Here is a 21637-nt window from a genome sequence, read left to right on the forward strand (position 1 = left end):
TTACAAATAAGTTTGAATGCTTAGCTTCAGGACATTATAGTTTATGCCTAATTTAATTAGCAAAGCAGCTTTATTGCTCATCTTATCCTTCTCAATTCCTAGTAGTAATCTAAATACATTTGGTATGTTCCTGCTTTATCATGTCCCCTTTTAAAACATACCATAAAGCCTGAACAAAATATAAACATTACATCTCAAAATTCTCTCACTATTTAAAACTTTTTAAAGAAAGGGTAAATTCAAAGTCAGTTGATTTTGAGATGTTTTAAATTTGTGATTTCTTTTAGGTTCTTGTATGTGCAACAATGTGATTATGAGCAGAAGTCATGATGTGAACATAAGCATCCTAGTCTTTTGGTTTTTTTTCTATTTCAAATGTATATAAAAGTGTTCTAGCAGAGTATATTTTTTCCCACTCCTTAATTATTTTTTCTGTACTCTTCATAGCAGACAGTTTTATGATCAAGTTGCATGTAACTCAGTTTTGTTCTTCTAATATGATGACTTTATTAACAAGAAACACTAAAGTAAGGTATACATTTTGCTTCCCAATATACTCAAAGTAAGTAAATAAATATATGACTTTATATACACACAAGCACACACACACACACACACACACACACACACACCTACTTTCCTTTTTAATTGACATTACCACAAGAAACAGACTTAGGTGTGGTTCAGTTTACTAAAACAAGACAGCCATGAAACCAATTCCATTCATTTCATGAAAAACAAAATTGCTACCTGGTGTTTAATGCCTAAGATTACAAGATGTTGTAAATTTCTTGTCTGTATTTTGTGCTTTATGGGCTTCTCAGACTCTGAGTTCCCACATTACTATGGGAATTGGTGTTGAATAGCGATGTTTGCCCCAACCCTATACTTTCCATTTCTTTTGTCTAACCTAACTTTCTACAGACTTCTCACTCCTACTGAATCTGTTTACTTAAACTACTTTACATGTGTTGACTGTCTGTGAACACTTGTTAGATGATGACTTCACATGAAATTACCAATAATATGATCAATACTATTTAGTGATTCACCACTGGGTTTTCAATATATTGTGACTATTGAACTTTGTAAAATGATTCAATTTAATATTTTTCATTAGCTGGATTATGGACACTAGATACATTGATTTATATCATAAACCTTCCATAACTTTTATGAAAAGACTTGATACTGATTTTCAGGATGAATTTTTAATTCTTCTCTTCCTGAATAGGTCTATCCAGCTCTGAGACGTGATGGATCATCTGTACAGAGGAGAGTTAGTTGCTGCAATACTCCGCAACCGGTATTTATGGAAACAATTTACTTTATATGTTGTATAATGTCTCTGTTCCATATGCTTAACTTAGAAGGTACTCAGGAAATGTGTATTAACTGCCTAGCTTAAAATAGGAATTATTTATTAAATAAATGAATAAGAGAATAGCTGAGTAATCAGATAAGTAAACAGTGTTACTGACACTGTGTTCTGAGTTAATGAAAAATAGAGAACACACTAGATATAAAGTGTGAACAGCTGGTGTATAGTCACTGGAGGTTATGATTTAAAATTTTAGTTTTAAAAGCATTATCTGTGAATAGATACAATCATAGCTTAATAGAAGTCCCTATAATATTTTTAAAACAGTACTTCCCTGTGATTATGTATACATTTCTGTTGCTTGAATTCCAGTTATTTTCTTTCCAGGGAGTTACTGTGAGCCATTTAGAGCTCCCCATGGCAGGTTAAGAATTTAAATTAATGGTTTCAAGAAAAATAGACTTGTTTATGAACGTGTAAAAGACTATTTCTTCTTCATAGCGTTTGATTACAGACTTTGGGTTAAACTTTAAGAATAGTATGTCCCACAGAGTTCTCTATGTTCTGGTTATTATGTGTGGTAGGAGTACAGTCTTGAGAAATGTTCTTATCTGTTCTAAACTTCAATTTCATCATCTGTGAAGTGGGGCCTATAATACCTACATTACAAGCAGTAGTATGGTCTGTGTATGCTTGTAATATGTGTGAGGGGAGAGTGGGAAAACACAGCTGGTAGCAGGATTGACAAATATTAAGTGTTATGTAAGTGCTAATATTATTGAAATTTGAGTGTGGGATTTCAATTAGTAAAATGTGGCATTGACATACACTATGCATCATATCTATTAATAATAGATGCATATTCAACTATGGTCTTATAAGATTATAATGGAGGTGAAAACCCCCATATATTTACCCTAATAACATAGGACAGTTCATTACTTATGTGTTTGTGAAGACAGTGATAGAATTGAACCTATTTTTCTGTATGTTGTATACAAATTTACCTTATTATAGATGTGTACAGGATATAATAGTTACTACTAATAATAAATGACTAAGTTACTTGGTTGTGTGTCCAATATACTATACTTTTAACATTATTTTATAATGTAATCCTAGTCATATAAAATGTTTACTATAAAATATTATGCTGTGTTACACTGACATTAACCTTGTGTGGAATATTTTTATGTCTCTGGATTAGTGACTAGGCATCTAGGTTTGTATAAATGTTTAGATGCATTATATGCTATGTACACTTTGATCAAAATATCTAATGATTTATTTCACAAACCTAGTTATGAGATATTTTAAAATACAGTCAAATTGTAGGGGAAGGTTAAGGCAGAAATGGAATATATACAAAGTCATGACTATTTGATATATAGTATACACTGGGTCTTACATAACAATCATATTAAGTAATCATTTAAAGGAAGCCAATGTGTTTGATGCGCACTGTCATCGTCTTTGGAAGGGTGTGATACTGATCTGTACAGGGAGACTGTAAGATGTATTTGCTCAATAACACATAAATCAGTAAAATGATAAAAATAACTTGTGGTCATGTTTGGGGAAAAGATAGAGGACAGTCCGGCCAAGAAAGCAGATAAGTTAAATGAAGATCTTCACCTCTCTTCTCTCCTCCAAGTCCAATCCCCTAGTCTCATCACCAGCTCTGTAGATCACCTACTGCAGCCTTCAATGTCCTTCCCCCATTTTCAGTGGATCAAACAGATCTTCCCCTCCAAACTTCCTCCCCTGCCCAGTACTCAATTCTTTATCAAAGCTTTGAAGCAGAGCAGGCATTCCCTGGGAACTGGCAGCCACTCCTACCAGAGAAGCAGGTAGCCTAACTGCGGATCTTCACTTCTTCCTCTAAATCTAAAGCACAGTCTCGCTCCCCACTCTGTGTGGACCACTTGATGCAGCCTCCATCTCTTTTCTGCCTTCATCTCCAGTGGATCACACAGGTATTCTCCAAAGTTCCTTCCCACTCATCCTGTTATCCCAACCCCCAGCTCCAGCAGGAATTCCCTGCCAAAGAGGCAAGTGGGCCAGCTAAACAGGGAGGCAAGCTTCAGCTATTCACTCTCCCTCCTCTCCTCCATATCCAGTCCTTCAGTTGCATTCTCAGATCTGCAACTGCTTACTCGTTGTGATGTCTCTTTGTGGTTTGCCAGCATTCCCAGAGGACTGAGCAGGTCCTGGTTTAAAAAAAAAAAAAAGCGAATAAACCACTTTGCTTTTCTCCCTCTTTTGGAATCCTTAAGCCCCTTTTAGCCCATCTCCATTCTTAAGTGTCAGCCCCAATATTTAGAAATGGATTTTACCTGAAACTCCCAGTGGCCCCACCAATCAGGATCCCAAAAGAATTTCCTACCAGGCAGCACACAGCCACCACACTCTCCTAAGAACCAGAGAGGGCAACAGAAACCAAGGAATAAAACACCCAACCAAGAAAGACAAGAGCAGAGATCAGCACCTAGATTTATAGTCTTCCCAAGCCCACGTGCCTAGATACCAGCATAAAAATACAATCAATTATATCCAGGACAACATGTCTCCACTAGAGCCCCGCAACCCTGACATAGCAGGCCCTGAGCACTGCAACATAGCTGAAACACAAGTCAAAGACCTTTAAATAGCCTTTATGGATATGATAGAAGTCTTTAAAGAGGAAATTAATATATCCTTTTTAAAAATCTAGCAAAACACAAACAAACAGTGGAAGGAAATGAATAAAGCAGTTCAAACCTGCAAGGTAGAATAAAATCAATGAAGAACACCCAAACTAAGGGAAATCTGGGAATGAAAAATTTAGGAACGTGAACACGAACCTCAAAGGCAACAGAATACAAGAGATGAAAGAATCTCAGGCACTGAAGACAGGATAGAGAAATGGATACCTTAATTCTTTGAAAATTCTGGCACAAAATCCCCCAAAAATGTTGGACACTATGAAAACACCAAATCTAAGAAAAATAGGAATATAAGAAGGAGAAGAAACCCAGGTTAAAGGCACAAAAAAAATTTCAACAAAATTATAGAAAATTTTCATAACCTATAAAAAGGAGATGCCTATTAAGGTACAGGAAGCATGCAGAACACCAGAAAGACTCCACCAGAAAATAATAATAACCAAAACAATAAACATGCAAAACAAAGAAATGATATTAAAATCTGCAATGGAAAAACCAAGTAACATATAAAGGAAGAACTACTAGAATATGAGACTGTGGTGCTTTGAATAGGAATGGCCCCCATAAACTCATGTGTTTGAATGCTTGGCCCATAGGGAGTAGCACTACTAGTAGGTGTGGCCTCACGGGAGGAAGAGTATTACTGTTCCAGCAGGCTTTGAAGTTTCATGTGTGGCATTCATTCACTTCTGCTGCCTGTGATCAAGATGTAGAACTCTCAGCTCCTTCTCTAATACCATGTCTCCTTTGTGCCACCATGTTTCCTGCCATGAAAATAATGGACTAAACCCCTAAAACTGAAAGCCAGCTCCAATTAAATGTTTTCTTTTATAAGAAACAAAAAAAGAAAGTGATTCATAGTTGAAGTTTCCTTGTTTGTAAAAATTTGGCCTTTTGTGTGTTTATTAGCAATTTTGAAATTTTAAAATATATTTTCTTATCTTTTGCCCGATTAAAATGTGTTTTTTTAAACAAAATTTCAGAGGTTTTTAGTTACTTTGAGTATGGAGTTATATGTAGTATGCATACTTTCTTACAGTCTTGCCTTCCCATTTTTGTATTTTTTTTTTTTTTTTGTGGTACTGGAAATTGAATCTAGGCCTCAGTTTGTCCTTTTAGTGAGAATTTTACTTTTTTCCTTTGAAGTTATGTTTTGTCATTTTTAAATTTTATGACTAGTGATTTTTGCATGTTTACCAAGAAATCTTTGTTCCTTTCCAATTTCAGGCTATCTTTAGAAAATTATAGAACTTTAGCTTTCATATTGTAAGTACACCATTGACCATAAAAGCCATGAAGGTGCCTTAATTTCATATCGAATGTGATTAATTAATAATGTCACTGAATAAAAGGAAAGAATTTTGTAATTTCAATTCTCAGTTCAATGCTGTTGTTGTTGGCATGGTAACTGAATTGGAAGGTGAAGTAAATCTGTCTGGCTCAGGAAACTGATGTTAGGATGCCTAGCTGATAACAGTGATTTGATTTCTCTAAGCTTATGGCTTTTCTTGCTATGAATATGAGCACTTTGATAAAAAAAAAAGGTAATTCTGTTTATAAAAATCTCATTCAGAACCTAGAAAATGGTGAGGAACTCCTCAGTTCATTTCAGAATGGCACCCAATTCAGACTCATCAAAACCTGAGGGGGAAAAGGACTTATATACATATGCAAATTATGAGTCAATTTTAAATTCGAAATAGAGCAAAATCATGCACATTATGGAATGTATGAAGAAATTATCCTCTTTTATTAAGAAAGTGATAATATTGTATAGAACTTATACAAAGTCTGAAACTATTCATACTAACATTACATCTTACAAACATATATATCTTGTAAGAAAAACATAAAATGCTGAAAGGATTTGAAAAATGAGATGTTTATTTTAAGAAAAAAGAACTCTTAAAAAGATAAAGGCACAAATTTTCTCTTTTATTATATACAACTATTTTGCCTGAAGTAATTCCAACACCATCGTTGGTAAAACATAGCAACTATTTTGAAGAAGCAGGAGAAAAGGCCATCATCACCATTATTTAACGTATACCTATAAGGTTAGTCCAGCATCAAAAAGAGACAAATAAAACTATTTTTGAATGCAAAATAGTCTTACAAAAAGTAGACATTGACAGTCAAAAGAATGATCTTGTGCCCTTATCTTACACCAATCACAAAAATAAACCCCAGATGGATTAAAGACTTAAGTGTAAGATCTTGGATAATAAAATTTCTAGATGGAAATGTAGAGAAAGCCTTCTTTGATATTGTTGACATGGGCATTGATTTTTATGTAACACTAAAAGCTCAGGCAACAGAAGCAAAAGTAAACTAGTTGGGACTACACTACAAACTTCAATACGGGAGCTAGAAAGATGGCTCAGTGGTTAAAAGCAGTTTCAGAGGTGCTAGGTTTGTTTGCCAGTATCCGTATTGTGTCTTATAAATACGTGTAACTCCAGTTCCATGGGATCCAAGGCCATCTCCATGCCTCCAAGGATATCAGGCACTTATGTGGTGCACACACATGCATGAAAGCAAAACACTGATATTGATAAAATAATAATGCATATTTTCACAAAGAAAGCAATCACCAACTTTTGATTCTGAGGTTGAGTAAATTTCTTCATATTAAGTAGTGGCTGCTTGCCTTGCATCCACAAAACCCTGGGTTTGGTACCCAGTACTGCATATGTGTGGTGGCACACACCTGTAATCCCAGCACTGTGGAGGTGGAGTCGGGAAAATGAAATAGTCAAGATCATCCTTAGATGCATAGCAAGTTCAAGGCCAGCCTCAGATGCATGAGAGCCTGTACTTAAAAAAAAAATTAACAGCTTAGCAGATATTATAGTACTTACCTGTAGTCATAGCTATTGCAGAGTCTGGGGCAGGAAGGTGATTTAATCTCCAGAAGTGAGACTGAACAACATCTCAAAAACAACAATGACATTAAGTAATGTAATGGGTTTACTTTTTCCTAAGTGTCTTATAGAAATAGAGTCCTAAAATGAGAAATTTGGCAATAGAATATTTTATTGAAAATAGTTTATCACAATTTTCCCTCCTCTTGTTCCTCTCAGGTACTCCCCACTCCCTCCACCTAAATCATACCCGATCTTTCTCTTTCTGCCTCAGTTGAATACAAAGAAGCATATAAAATAATAATAATGGTAATGACAACAATAATGATGGTAAAATAAAAAAATAGACTAGGATAAAACAAGCAAAAGTCAAAGAAAAAGTATAGATACTGGGACATACTCACACAAATAGAAATCCTAAACAGAAAACCTAAAACCATAATGTATAAGCAAATACCTATAAAGTAAAAAAAAAAAAAAAAAAAAAAAAAAAAACAAAAAAGAATCACCTGACTATGAGACTGAGAACCTCCAGAGTTGCCATTAAGTTCATTTTCTGTTGACTGTCTACTGCTGGACAAGATTAGTGTGTTTTCCCAGTGAGATTACCTTGTAGGAAAGTAAATTTTCATTTGTAAGTGGTATCAGTTGGAGACAGATTCTGGGTTGGGGATGGGAGTTTGTGTCTCCTTTACTCTCAGAGCTGGTATCGTGTTAGGCTTAGACTGTGCCAAATAGGATTCTTTTTTCAGACAATTTTGGCATGTTTTTTAGAATTACTACTTTCTCTGAGTAAACATTTTTTTTTTCTGGAGGTTATTTTGAAATCCATTTCACAACCTGGTTATTTCAGATTGGAATGTGAGATTTCTTTTCAGTTTTTTTTTTTTTTTTTTTACTTAAATTTGAAACAGGGTTGTTTTACGTGTCAAACCCAGTACCCATGTCTTCCCCTTCTCACATATCACCGCCACCAAACCCAAGCCCATCCCCTTTCTGCTCCCCAGGGAGGGTGAGACCTTCCATGGGGAATCTTCAAAGTCTGTCATATCATTTGGAGCAGGGCCCAGGCCCTCCCCCATGTGTCTAGGCTGAGGGAGTATCCCTCTATGTGGAAAGGGCTCCCAAAGTCCATTCGTATACTAGGGATAAATGCTGATCCATTACTAGAGGCCCCATAGACTGCCCAAGGAACGTGAGATTTTTAAAGTTTCGTTTCCTGAGTTGGTAAGAAGGCTTGGCAGATAAAGGCACTGTCCCAAAACTTGACAACCCCAGTTCAGAACCTACATGGTAGAAGGAATGAAATGATTACCTGAAGCTGTCCTCTGCATACATGCTTTATTCTTACATTATCATTTTCTCTCTCCTTCCCTTTCTCTATCTCCCTCCATCTCCTTCTCTTTCTCCATCTCTATATATCAGTGCTTCTTAACCTTTCTAATGCTGCTACCCTTTAATACAGTGTCCCATGTTGTGGTGTTCCCCAATCATTAAATTATTTTGTTGCTACTTTGTAACTGTAATTTTGTCACTATTATGAATCATAATGTAAATATCCCATAAGCAGGGTTCATGACCCACAAGTTGATTGAGAAGCACTGTAGCATGACAGAGAAATTACTTAATTATGTTACTAAGGCAACTTATAGCAACATCTCATTTTGATCATAGTTACAGTTCAAGTTACTCTCTATGAATATGTCACACTTTTCATTTCTGAGTACCAACTGGACATAGGTAGTGAGTAATGATGGAATAAAGATATTTAATATTCCACACTCATAACATTTTTATCTCTAGCCCAATTAGATCTTTGTTGAATTTCCTTACCAATAATTCATAATTTGGAACTATTTGTACTCTGAAGCTCATGTGAATGGGACACTATAGGTTTGTTTGTAATTAAAGCCTTTAAGGGTTTTTTCACACTCCTTCAGTACCTTTACTCTTGATGGACATTTAGCATGTGACCCCTGTTTCCAGCCAAATCATGTGAAAATTATCCCCTTGTACTTTATTACACAACTATTATACACTTGGTTCAAATGTAACAATTATATATTATTTGTTTCTTTTTTGGAGACATGGTCTCCTTTTCTATCCCTTGATGGCCTGGAACTTGTTATCTAGACCAGACTACACTCCAACTTGTGGTAACCCTCCTGCCTCTGCTTCCAGATTACTGGAGCTATAGGAATGCACTGCTATGCCTAACTTTCACTTCTTTAATTGTGTCACCTGTGTAAATCACAAACCCCTCAAGGAGACTGACATGCTCCTCTGTAGCCACTCATTTCCTGAAGCTAGCCTAGTGACTTCTATCATGTAGAAACTCATTAGCTGTCAAATTTAATGGAGTGTCTTGTTTGTGGATACAAGTGGTGGGTTTTCTAAGAGAGCTTACATTCTTTTTTTCTCTTAAACAATTGGACATTTGCTCATTAGCATCTGCTCAGGGTGAGTTTGACATGTTCAGTAAGTCCAGTTGGTTTATGTATCAGACTGTTCACAGAGAATAGGCAAAATTCAGAAATAACCTTAAAAAAAGCATAAAGTTCTTCAGGGGCAAGGTGACTTCCTTTAGGCTTTCCTAGAGTTAACAATCAGGTAACCTCTTTGAGTTTCTACATTCATGTTTATTCAGTCATATTAATTCCTTCAACATCAGTGACACTTCAGTGACACTTGGTCCAGCCTTGTACGTACTTCTGTAATGGCAATTCTGGTGTTCATCCTTAAAGTCTGTTGTTGGATGGGTTACAAATGACCACTGGCTCTTTTCTTCATATCTATAGTCTACAGTAGCCATATGATCACCACTCATTCTTGTCCCTTAGCAATATCCTGCTCAAAATACAGAAGGGAATGCAGTCATCCAATAGGAGGCTTTTCAATTGTAATACTCTGACATGCCAGATAACACAGATCTGTAGTACAGTATAAAAATAGTCCATTTGATATTCCCTCAGAAATCTGACTTCAGTGATTATAAAAGTTGACTAGCCTTTTTCTGAGATTATTACTTGTTGGCTGCCTAAATCCCACTGATTTTGGTGAAACTATGATTGTGGATCTGTACCTGTCAGAAATGCTTGACATGAGGTTGTTTTGAAATCTATGTTCATTTTGGGTTTCTGAAAAGTAATAAAATCAATATCATGTCTTTTATGCAATAGGAGTCCCAGTAGGGTTTACCATCCCTTACAGTGTAGCTTAGGAATACTTAAACACTGAGAGAAGAAGCCTATGGCTAGCCTCATGTCAGTTCAAGTCAGGATTTACTGTCAGCTGAGTTCAGATCAGCTGAGATTTTGGTGCCAAATAAATACAAGAAAGAAAAGAAGGTATATTTGATTTGAATCTGTATTTTCAAATTGTGAATAAGGGTTGCCTTTTAAAATGTTAAGGTGTAGTGGCACATTGTCTTTAATTCCAGCATTTAGGAGGTAGAGGCGGGTAGGTCTATATGAGTTTGAAGCCAGCCGGGTCAGTGAGACCTGTCTCAAAAACTAGGAAAAAAAGCATCTTGTTTTGTGAAACAAAGTTGCTCCTCCTTTTCTTTCTCTCTTTCAATTTCACTCATTCACAAAATCCAAATGCATAGGAAACACCTTGACATTTATTAAAGTGAGTGTTGTTTACTTTCATACACATTCCTAGCCAACAAAGATGCCCTTTGCTGATTTGTTTAAAGGAAGTGCCTTCTTGAATGTAATTTTGAGTGTCACAACATTGCCCAAATACACTTTTAATCTAAGTAGATGAAATTTATTTGATCTTACAGTATTTTGGGGCTTTGGAGAAGGACACAATTCTGCAGGCTGAATACATCCACAGTATGGAATTATGTTTAGGATTCTTTGTCACAGATGGAGTCTGACCTGGAGACTTCATGGTTGCATTTGCTTGGCCAGGTTGAATAACAGACTTAAGGCCCTGCATGATGGCTGATCTGTATTGCGGAATGGCAGTACCAATCAGTGAAATGAGCTAACATTGGTGTTTGTTATTTATGTTTCTATCCATTACATGATGCTTATAGCCTAAAATAACTTAAAATCCATAGAATTAGTAGATGGGGTTGAATGCAGTGTGTGCTAAAATTGGTGAGAAAATCAGACTAAAGCAAACTTGATAATTAAAATTTGTGGCCTCAGGATCCATGGTTTAGTTCTAAGGAGAGCCACCTGATCATGAAGGATTTAAGCTGTCATCTGCTAAATGGCTGTGAAGTTTATGGGACTTGTGTTAGGCACTTTACATGTATTATCAGCATTAATCTTTATATTTGCGTTTTAATAATCTTATTATCTTTAAATGATTTTCAAAATACTTTGTGGAAAGATTTGTGTTTGTTTTTGAGCAAACTTCAGTTGTGTGAATAAATGGGAATACAATCTTCACATAGAAATTTTAATTTTTAATGCAACTTTCAAATTTATATATTATATATATATATACATATATATATATATATAAATGGACACTTGTATTCAAAAATGTTTTACTTCAGAACAAGAAAAGTGTAAAAATTTTTATGATAGTCTGTATATCATAAAAATTAAATTATACTTAGCATAAGCCTAAGACTCTTTTAGAGGATGAAATGCTTGGTGGTATATAGAAAGAAATGGAGCAAGCAATTTAAACTAGTGATTATCCTGTTAAGTGAAATATAACTGCATCTCTTAAGTGGAAAATATTACAAATTTAAATGAATGTGTGTCCTTCCTCTAGTGTTTGGTTATAGCTTGGTTTATATGCAATGTTCACCAGACTCTACTTTTCTCTGGGGATGTCAAGAGGGACATTTGTGAGAAAGCTTTCTTTATCTCCCCACTCAGTGTGTGTGTGTGTGTGTGTGTGTGTGTGTGTGTGTGTGTGTGAGAGAGAGAGAGAGAGAGAGAGAGAGAGAGAGAGAGAGAGGCAGAGAGGAGTTGATTTCATGCATTGGTAGGCATTTTTAGTTTGAAGATGAAGCATAGCTTCCTTTTTGAGGGTAATGCAATGTATGAGGATAGCTCCTATCAGCCCATAGATTTCTAGCGGGTGTTGTGTTTGTACTGGATATAGAAACCACAGTTTGAATAGATTCTCCATTTTAATGATTACTAGAAAAGTCTGCTTATCACATTTATCACTCAATAGATGTTATTGCTTAAGAGCAAGTACCACTACCCTGTCCAGACCAGCGCATTACTAGTGAATGCTTTGGCATGCTGAAAAAATGCATTTTTGCATTGTTTGCATGAATATTTCAAACCATCGTTTATTAAAAAGAAAAATATAAGTCTCTACAGTATACATAATGGTGAAGTAGAATAACCAGATCTGTGGGTATTTTTTTTTTTTGTTAACTGAAGTAATCATGATTCAGTAAATAAAAACTGAATTAAAACATAAACAGACCTAGGCTGTGAGATATATAGGAACATTAAGGGATGCTTTTGATGAACTCAGTGATGTGTCTTTTGATTGCATATGAAGACAGTATAAGCTAAGTGTTCAAATTATTTGTTACTGTTATACAGTAATCAAATGTGTGCAAAACAAGTATTCTAAAAATATAATGAAATACTTTGAAATTTCTATTTTATAAGCATAATGAGAATGATTCTTTTCTTTGCATGTCATATTTAGAAACACAGTTTGATATAATTTTTTATTTATTTAAAAGTGTTTTCTTCCATTTTACATACCAATTACAGTTCACCCTCTCTCCCTTCCTTCTGCCCCCACCCACCTTTCCCACACCCAACCCCTCATCCATTCTGCAGTAAGGGTAAGATGCCCCATGCAAAGTCAACAAATTCTGTCACATCATTAGAGGCAAGACCAAGCCCCCGCCCCCACCCTTTATCCAGGTTGAGCAAGATATTCCTCCTTAGGGAATGGGCTCCAAAAAGTCAGTTCACGCACTAGGAATACATCCTGGTCCCACAGCTAGTGGCCCCACAGACTACCCAAGCCAGAAACATACAAAAACACAAAAGAAGGCTCTTAAAAACCTACCCAAAAGAATCAGTCTTTCAAATGGTCATCACAGAGTTACCGCTTGAATTAGAAATACCATTTCTAGGTATATCTCTGAAAGAATGGAAAACTAATGCTTAAAAACTAATGCTCAAATGTATGACTGTGTGTAGGATGGCCCTATTCACTATAGCCAACAGGTGAAAATGAGCATTGGGAAGTAAATATTACATGGATATAAATTTTATCTGAGGGAATAAACTTATTTTGCAACAACTTTGGTGGAGTGGCTTCACAACATTCTCGATACACTAGATGCCTCTAAATTGTTCACTTAAGTAATTAATTTTTTTTGTATGAACGTCAGCTCAAAAAACAAACAACTACCACAAAAGTGCCTGCCCAATAGTGTGGTGTGTGTAGTACTATGTGCGAAGATGTTAGATTGTTCACAAATTTTACTTGTTCTAGGAATCATCCATCTCCGAGTTGTTTTCATCAATGGTAAATTATATTCATTTTCTAGTCACAGTCACAGGGAATTTTGTTTTAAAATAAATGTTCAGTTTTAGTATTGATTTAAAACAAAAGTAAACAATAATGTTTCCACTAAGATGACAAATGAAGATGAGTCACAGATGATTGAAAAATGGAAACTACAAGAAACACTGCTTTCTGTGCTCAAGGGAATTTATTTTTAATGAGTACATATTGCATATTAGTTTCAACTCATCAGAACTGCACAAAGACGTAGGTTTTGCCTTTGGAGCACTCATCCTTAGAAAGGTGATAAGTCACATTTACCAATAATTCCAAAATCTGAATGTGCCAAGTTCCTCAACAGAGAACAAAGTGAGTTCATGATTAGGTACCTGTTTGGTTAGCAGTACCATCTGGAGAAAATAAACTGAATTTGAACAACCTCAACTTAGCTTAGGCATTGCTGCTCTACCTCTCCCTTTTTCTCTGTCAGTGAAGTGGATGTCATCTAGATTCCATCTCTTCTATACACCAGGAACTTATGAACATATGACTTTTGGAGCTAGACTGCTTTGACTCAAATTGTAGGTCCAATATTCATATAATGTGTTAACTTTAGTCATGTTGCTTAGTTTTGTCTTTTGGAAAGGATATTATCAAAACTTACATTATAAGGATATAGTAAGGATTAAGTAAATCCCATGATCAAGTGGATAAAACATTTTAATAGTATTTGGCACATAGGAAGTGATAAACATTACCTAATGAGATTTGTATATATCTTCCAATGCTACTTTCTTACTTTGACCTGATTTAGTTGCAGTTGGAATTGTGCCCTAACTAGTTGATGCATCCTTCTCCCTCTCTACTCCCCTCTGGCTTGATGTTTTACATGCGTTTTCCTATTTATAAATACTCAGGTCAAGTGTCATCTCTGTGAAGTGTTCTCTGATTCCCTGCTCTCGTGCAGTTAAGACTATCTGTGTTCATATATGTCACGTGGAGCCTTCTGCATTTACTACTTCACATCTCATGTCCCTTAGGCCATTATCACATTGAGAGTGGGGACCTGAATTTATTCAGTGTTGATGTACCAGCCTAAGCACAGCCCCTGGTACAAAGTAGATGCTCATTAAATGCTTGAGTAGCTAAATGAAGGACCTCTTGTTTGTAGGTGTTTGGCTTATAGTCTTCACTTAGAATTCTGAAGTGAACACACATAATGATAAACAATTACACATGTGTGGGGAGTGCTGGAAGAGTTGTGAAAATGGCATCTAGTTACCTTTCAAGGAAACAAATTGTATTTGAAACTTGATAAAAAGGAAGAGCTTCTGTGTCCAGGAGATCACCCGCAATCTGTGCAAGGGAATTTGATCTAAAAGTTTACTTGCACATCAATTTTTTAAACATTACTTATCATATTTATGATGGTGAATAACTACAATTACTGTAGTTAATCTACATACATAGTCAGTGTACCCCCTTGGACAGGACTAGCCTGATCCCCAGAACCATGTAGAAGCAGAATATCAGGAAAGATGTGTTTGATTTTTGGATCAGAAGCCAGAGTTGTGGAGGAAGTTGAGCTTTGTTGTTTTTTGTATGTATGATCTTTTCAATGTCCAATTTCCCTGTTCTATTTCTTTTTCCTTTCTCTTTCTTCCATCCAAATTCATGGCTTCTTTTTCTATAATTGTTGTTACGTGCATGTGTGTGTATGGGGGCACTGCACATTTGCGGGGTCAAATGAAAACTTCTGGGAGTCAGTTAACTGTGGATCCCACAGATGGAACTCAGGTTAACAGGGTTGGCTTCAGGGGTCTTTACCCACTGATCCCAAGTTTCCAGGTTATCAGGGTTGACTTCAGGGGTCTTTACTTTACACACTGGGCCCCAGTTCCTAAATTTCTATGACCTTCCAAGTCCCTTTGTGCTGCTCACATTTTTGAAATAGCACCCTGTCTAATCTTGCCAGTGTTACTGAAGTCTTTCTCTTAGTCCAGCCAGCTTCAGTCCCTTAGGGCAAAGGATATTTGCTATTTGAAAAGACTTGGTTGAATTAATTCACACTAGTGTATGAATAACTGATATCCCCCTCATCTTCGAATCTGAATTTCGACAGGCTTTTCTAGTTAGCTCACATGACCCTGAAATTGCTATAATTTCTGACAGTATTACAGAGCTAACAATGGGGTTGGAGGGAGAGGGAGTTTCACAACGGAAGATATTTTGAGACTGCATAAGCCTTGCTTAAAGGCATTCCTTAATTTCCCTTCTTGACCTCTCCCCCCTTACATTGTTCCTATGTATTCTCATACACAGATTTGCTATATGCATCAGGTGGTATCATTTTTTAATGGCTCCATGGCAGTTCTGGTAATGTGGTGATGTTAGTAATTGTAATGGGAAGTAGAATTGTACTGAATAAGAGGCTCCTGAAGATTACAGGTCATAGGGTGTCAAATGTCAGCCTTGGCACGTGATTTGTTAATGCAGGGCCCCCTTTTTACTACTATACTTCATTGTCCAGGACCTTCTTTCTTTAATTGCTAGTGTCTGCATTGCTGGCAGGCTGACTGTCTTCTGTGGGTCAGCCTTTCTTTAGGATCAGATTCCTAACAACCTTATGCTTCTTATACTCTCAACTAGGCTGGAAGACCTTGCATGATAAATTTCTCTGTCCTCAAATTTGAGTTCAATGTTAGCAAAACTCAAAGATCACATTATTATAATACTACACTTTTTTTTTTAAGTGAAAACCATCAGGCCTCCCAGCGTTTTCCCAAGACACACCAGAGACCGCGGCTAATGATCTGCATCAGTTAGCCCTCCTAGGTGCTGCAGCATCCACCCTCACTGCCCCCATATGTTAATCCAGTTTGCACACAGGCTCTTTCTCTTGGGAAGTCCAGTTGTATTGTATTTTGATAGTTTTCCTTGTGTTTATATCCTTGGCATTTGTTCCCTGGCAGTCTGCGTGAAAGGAGAGGCAAGGAAATGTGGAAATAAAGATTAGAGATTAGTTCTTAAACCTAAACAAGTCTCTAATTGAATAGGATTTCATGTGTCTTTAATCAAAAATACGTATTTCTCTGTTTTGAAAGTAGGGTCATGTTAGCATTATGCCTTCTTGTGTTTCAGTCGTATACTTGTTTGTGACTTGTTTATTGGGGTGGATTCATTGTACATGCTACTGGGTTTCATAAAGACAGATTCCTTTAAGCATGTGATGTTCTTTGAGTGTATGCACATGTCACATAGCCTCCCTGCACTGCTTCACTCCCCCTCCCCATCATTCTGCTAGTCTCCTTCCTTCTCCCAGCCTCCCGTGTGCTTATATAGTTTACTTTCGACTGTGCTCCATACCATTTGTGTTACTGGGTATTGGCAATGTGAAGCAACTTGCTTGATTGAGCCTACTGTTTTATATTTTTGCTCCATCTAGTGGAACATTGATTGTCAATATTGGCTTTCAAAATGTGTTCTTTCATCAGCACTGGTTGAAATAAGGATTTAATAGACTAACAATCCACAAAATATGTTTCTACCATTTTTAATTACTAGTCAGTAGAAATGACGAGCTTTAGTAGGCACAACTTCATTTTTTTCAGTGTTCACTAGATTAGGTGGTGACAAACCTATGAAACACATTTCTTCACTCTCCAAGCTTTACCAATTTGGTTTACTTAGAAAATTGACAATGAAAATTGCTTTTATTCTAGCCAAGCATTTTCTTTTCTCAATACAGATCATTAGTCATTTACTGAGTTACCCCCACATCTGTCTCTTCCACAGTTATTTATCTACTTTGTGAGCATTTTGCCAGTCGCAGGGTCTGTCATACAAGCATCAAAAGGAATTGCTTTCAATGTGCCGCTTTGCTATTATAATCTTTTATTTTTGTCTTGTGATTCGTATTTTAGTTTTGGGAGGATAAGACCTTTTAATTATTTCTATTTACAACTATTCAAATTGAGTTCAGAGAGAGAGAAGAACCTACCTCTGTTGACATGATTTCTACCAAGTTTATTTTTTTAAATTGGGTTGATATTTGTGAGCCCCTGAATTAGGTATTATAAAAGCATAAGAAAACCTAACCTCAGCTCTCAGGTTATATGAGTAGGATGTGTGTGTGTGTGTGTGTGTGTGTGTGTGTGTGTGTGTGTGTGTGTGTATGTGTGTGTAAGCTCCTAATAAACACTGAATTTGATGTCAGAGGCCTGATTTCTTCCATTTATTTATCTCAGCAGCTGTTACCAAACTGAATCATTTAACGACATTGTTTTCTTACTAGTACAATGATGGGAACATTAACACCTGCATTACCTATTTGAGAAGCAGGTTAACATGATAAATGAAAAGAAGATACTTCAAAATTAAGATGTATAAAAAATGCTAGAATTTTTTTTCTGGTTGAGATTAAGCTAGTACTTAAAACAACTAAACATCTTATCTAGGTTTTCAAGTAACTAAGAGATGGGAATATTTTTTATTTGTTTATTAATCTAAAATGTTTCACCTTGTGTTTGGGGGATTTAAGTTAAATTTTAGATTTTTTAAAATTAAAATAAAAATTTAAAATTAACCAATATCTTAGCACATATATTTTAACCCCTTTCATATTCTTTTAGGTTAGTAAAATATGTATATTTCATGGTCAAGTTTGAATAATTAATACTGGTTAAGTAGTGTGACTTTCCATCAATTGTATTGCTATGTAGTTAGTTGTATGGTATAAATTTTATTCCATACTGTTTTTTAATAAATTTATTTATATATTTATTTATTTATTTTACATCCCAGCTGCAGTTTGCCCTCCATCCTCTCCTCCCAGTCCTTTTCCCACCCCATCCTCCTTCTGCTCCCACCCCATTTCTGTTTAGGAAAGGGCAGGGCTCCCATGAGTATCAATAAAACATAGCATATCAAGGTGGCCCAGTATAAGAAGTAGGGTCACAAAAACCACAAAAGAGTCAGAGGCAGCCCCTATTCCCACTGTTAGGAGTCCCACAAAAGGATCAATCTACACAACTGTTACGTGTATATCAGCCCCATTCAGACTCTTGTTGTTGGTTCCGTCTCTGTGAGCCCCTATGAGCCCAGGTTAGTTGATTCTGTGAGTTTTCCTGTGGTGTTCTTGACCCCTGGCCATCTCCTTTGACCATATTGGTGTCGAGCCCAATTGTCATCGGGTGTCATCCAGCAATTGGTGCAATCAAATGCAGACCCATAGCCAAACATGCAGTGGAGTTTGGAGAATTCTGCAAAAGAGGAGGGAAGAAAGCTTTGTAGGATCCACACTATTTTTTAAAAAAAGATACTTATTTAACTATCATATCCTTAAGACCGTTTCATCTCAGTATATGTGCCTGATTTACTGGTGGAAGCCAGAAGAAAGCATTGCTCTCTATCCCCAGAATTGAAGTTACAGCTAGTTTAAAGATCACCAGGAACTGGTGAACTTAACCTGGATCCACTGAAGAGAAGCCAGTGCTCTTTCTTAACCACTGAGCAATCTCTACTGCTCTGAACTTTTACCTATTCTAAGGCTGTCTAAGAAATTTCTGATTTATTTCTTTAGGGTTGAAATGTTATGAAACCCCAGCCTTTGCCTCCTTTTCCCATTTTGTCCTAATCCAGTGAGCACAGGCAACAGTTAAAAACATTCTTAGCCACTCTCTTTCCTTTGTTCCTTTTCTATCATTGTATTGAATGGAAATACTCCTGAAATATGGTAAGACACCTGTAGCATGCACTTCTGAGCTATAGGAATATGAATCATTACTTTTAATATAAATACCCTGACTAACCCTTCTTCACACCAATGAGTTTCAAAGTATGTTGTTCAGTTCATAGGCTTAAGGACAGAATACCCTACAAACTACCTAATTCAACCATGTACTGGGCTGTCTTCTATCAGCAGCCAGAAAGCTGTCATGAATGTGATAAGAGGATGATATTTGAAATGGAATTATACTAAAGGCTAGTGGCCATTTGTTACAGTCAGTCACAAATATACCATACTTATTAGTAGGCTTTCATTGGTGGATTTTGTCCTTACCCCTCTCCCCTAGGTGAATTTCAGTAAAATGCCCATTCTAATGAAACAATAATGTAAACTTGATCTTTAATTCCTTTATTTCAGGTCTAAAGGAAATACTGTGGTAGTTACTGGTTTTTTGTTTGTTTGTTTGTTTGTTTGTTTTAATACTAAATGAATGAATGGGTTAGCTTATTTTGTCTGTTTTCAATCTATGATATCATTAAAATACAGCTTTAAAAATACTTGTCTGAAGACAAATTAATGACTTTTATGTCCTCCTAACTGCTTGTCCTTCCTGAAGATTACTTGAGAGAATCTGGCACATTTCCAAAGTTATGTACTCCCTCTTTCCTCTCATAAAAAAGAAGGATAGACAGCTTTTATCGGGGAAATCTTAAGTCAGAGAGCATACACTTTCAAGTATTAGCTACTTTTTGAAATTATGAGCTGCTTCCTTTTAATTCATTTGAACATAAAACTAATGATGATGATAAAAAGATTTTTTTCAATGTTGACATAAATGAAAACACCATGAATTTTGCATCATTGAATAAATCTTAAGATACCATAAATCCATAAACAAGATGAAACAATGCTGAATACCAATAAAAGCAGGAATCCTTACTGAGGTTTTGACACTGAATGTAATGGGATGTGATTCTATAGGGTGAGAATGCTGATATTCACATACCTAAGGACACCTCCTTGCCCTTGAGTCCTAGCAAAACAGTTAACCCTTAAAAAAAATAGCAGTTTCTTCTTACAATAAGATTTTCTCCTTTAACAGCCCACCACTGAAGATTTTGAACCAGGATCAAATAATTCATCCTCTTTCTGTGGTCCCTGTGAATTCCTTTAGTTTATTATATGCCTTCAAGGTGAATACTTTTGCTTTACTGCAAGTGATAAAACATAGTTACAGTTTTCCCAGCATAACAGCTGTTTTTTAAAGGTCACTTGTCCATCTTTCAGCTATTCTATTGGCATTTTTCATCTGGCCTCTGTAATTTTTGAACTAGAGATACGACGCAACTAGCAATAAGGGACGCTCCGTCTGACAGAGGCCCATCTCCCCACAATTCTCCTTTGAGGTTTGAGCGTGGTTTAGGAAGGTATTTACAGTAGTATGTTCTTTGAAATCTGGGAAAGTGGGTTTCTTGAGCTCACTTGGTCTCATTCCCTGCGCTCTGTTCTTACTGTCACCCTTTTAATCAATCCTGTTTTGTATAATGAGCTTAGGATCAAAGTGATTTCTCATATATTGTATGCTAAACATTAGAATAATGCACAGCCCCCCTTGAGAAAAATTGAACACTATCACAAAAAAAGAGTACCATTTGAGGTAAATCTACAAGGATGGATTTCTCTCCGAAAAGGAGACTGAGGGGGAAGAATGCATGCCAGGAGGACCTGTAGAGCAAAAGCAAGAAAGAACAAAGAAAACTGGGTATGACGGAGGGAATGACAGCCTGCTGTTTCTGGGCTGCTGTTTCTGGGCTGCTACAGCAGGAAGCTGAAAGAACCAGCCAGCCACAGTGTAGTGGGTCCTTGCTGCACTTACTGCCTGATTAATTCTGCTGTTGATCCATCCACTCATGCAACAAATGAGTTCTCATAACACAAAGAATAAAATGCAGATCTTTTTGCTGTCATGTATTGTCTTCTGCTGTGTGGTCTTTTGTATGCCTTAAAATCCACGTCCCTCAATACTACTACCTTCTTTGCAGCCACTCAGCCACCGGCAGCCATAAGTCAGTGTTTAGCTTCAGTTGCAGCAGGGTTTTCATCTTTCCGCTGCCGTGGTACCGTGGTTCCGTGCTACTGAAGCTTCTTCACCACATTTTTCTGCCTGTTTCCCCCACTCAGCCAGGAGCTTTCTGCTATCCAAAGAACTGTGTCTCCTTCATTTGTGTATCAGGGTCAGGAAGCATAGTACATCACACAGATGCCAAAAATAAATGAATTTTGAGTAGTCACTGAATACTCAGATTTGCATCACATGTAGCTTTATTTTAAAAGAGTCATCCAGAAATAATATGAGTGAAGAATTACAGTGGGAAATGCAGGGGAAGCAGTAACATGTGTCTTTTCTGAAGCGGCTTGTTTGTTTAGACAAACCAATAGGAGGTAAATTCCCGGGAAATTGGTGCAAGAGAAAAAATACAGTCTTTCATCTAGGATTTATTACTGTCTGTAACAGAGAGGAAAGTGTGTAAGGTAAAGATTTAATGCCCTATTACAAATA

At 36.4% G+C, this 21637-nt stretch overlaps 1 protein-coding gene across 9 annotated transcripts in view; it reads left to right on the forward strand.

Annotated features, from left to right (window-relative positions):
• The window catches only part of Klhl13 (kelch like family member 13), a 585186-nt gene that overhangs the window by 496969 nt on the left and 66580 nt on the right, over positions 1-21637 (forward strand). For all 9 annotated transcript variants that reach the window (XM_051178443.1, XM_051178436.1, XM_051178434.1 and 6 more), the window contains exon 2: positions 1235-1306. In XM_051178443.1, the coding sequence (XP_051034400.1) occupies positions 1257-1306 (50 nt within the window). In that variant the 5' untranslated portion in view covers positions 1235-1256. The remainder of the gene's footprint in view (positions 1-1234; positions 1307-21637) is intronic.

This window comes from Phodopus roborovskii, unplaced genomic scaffold (assembly GCF_943737965.1).
Source record: "Phodopus roborovskii unplaced genomic scaffold, PHOROB, whole genome shotgun sequence".
Classification (NCBI taxonomy): domain Eukaryota; kingdom Metazoa; phylum Chordata; class Mammalia; order Rodentia; family Cricetidae; genus Phodopus; species Phodopus roborovskii.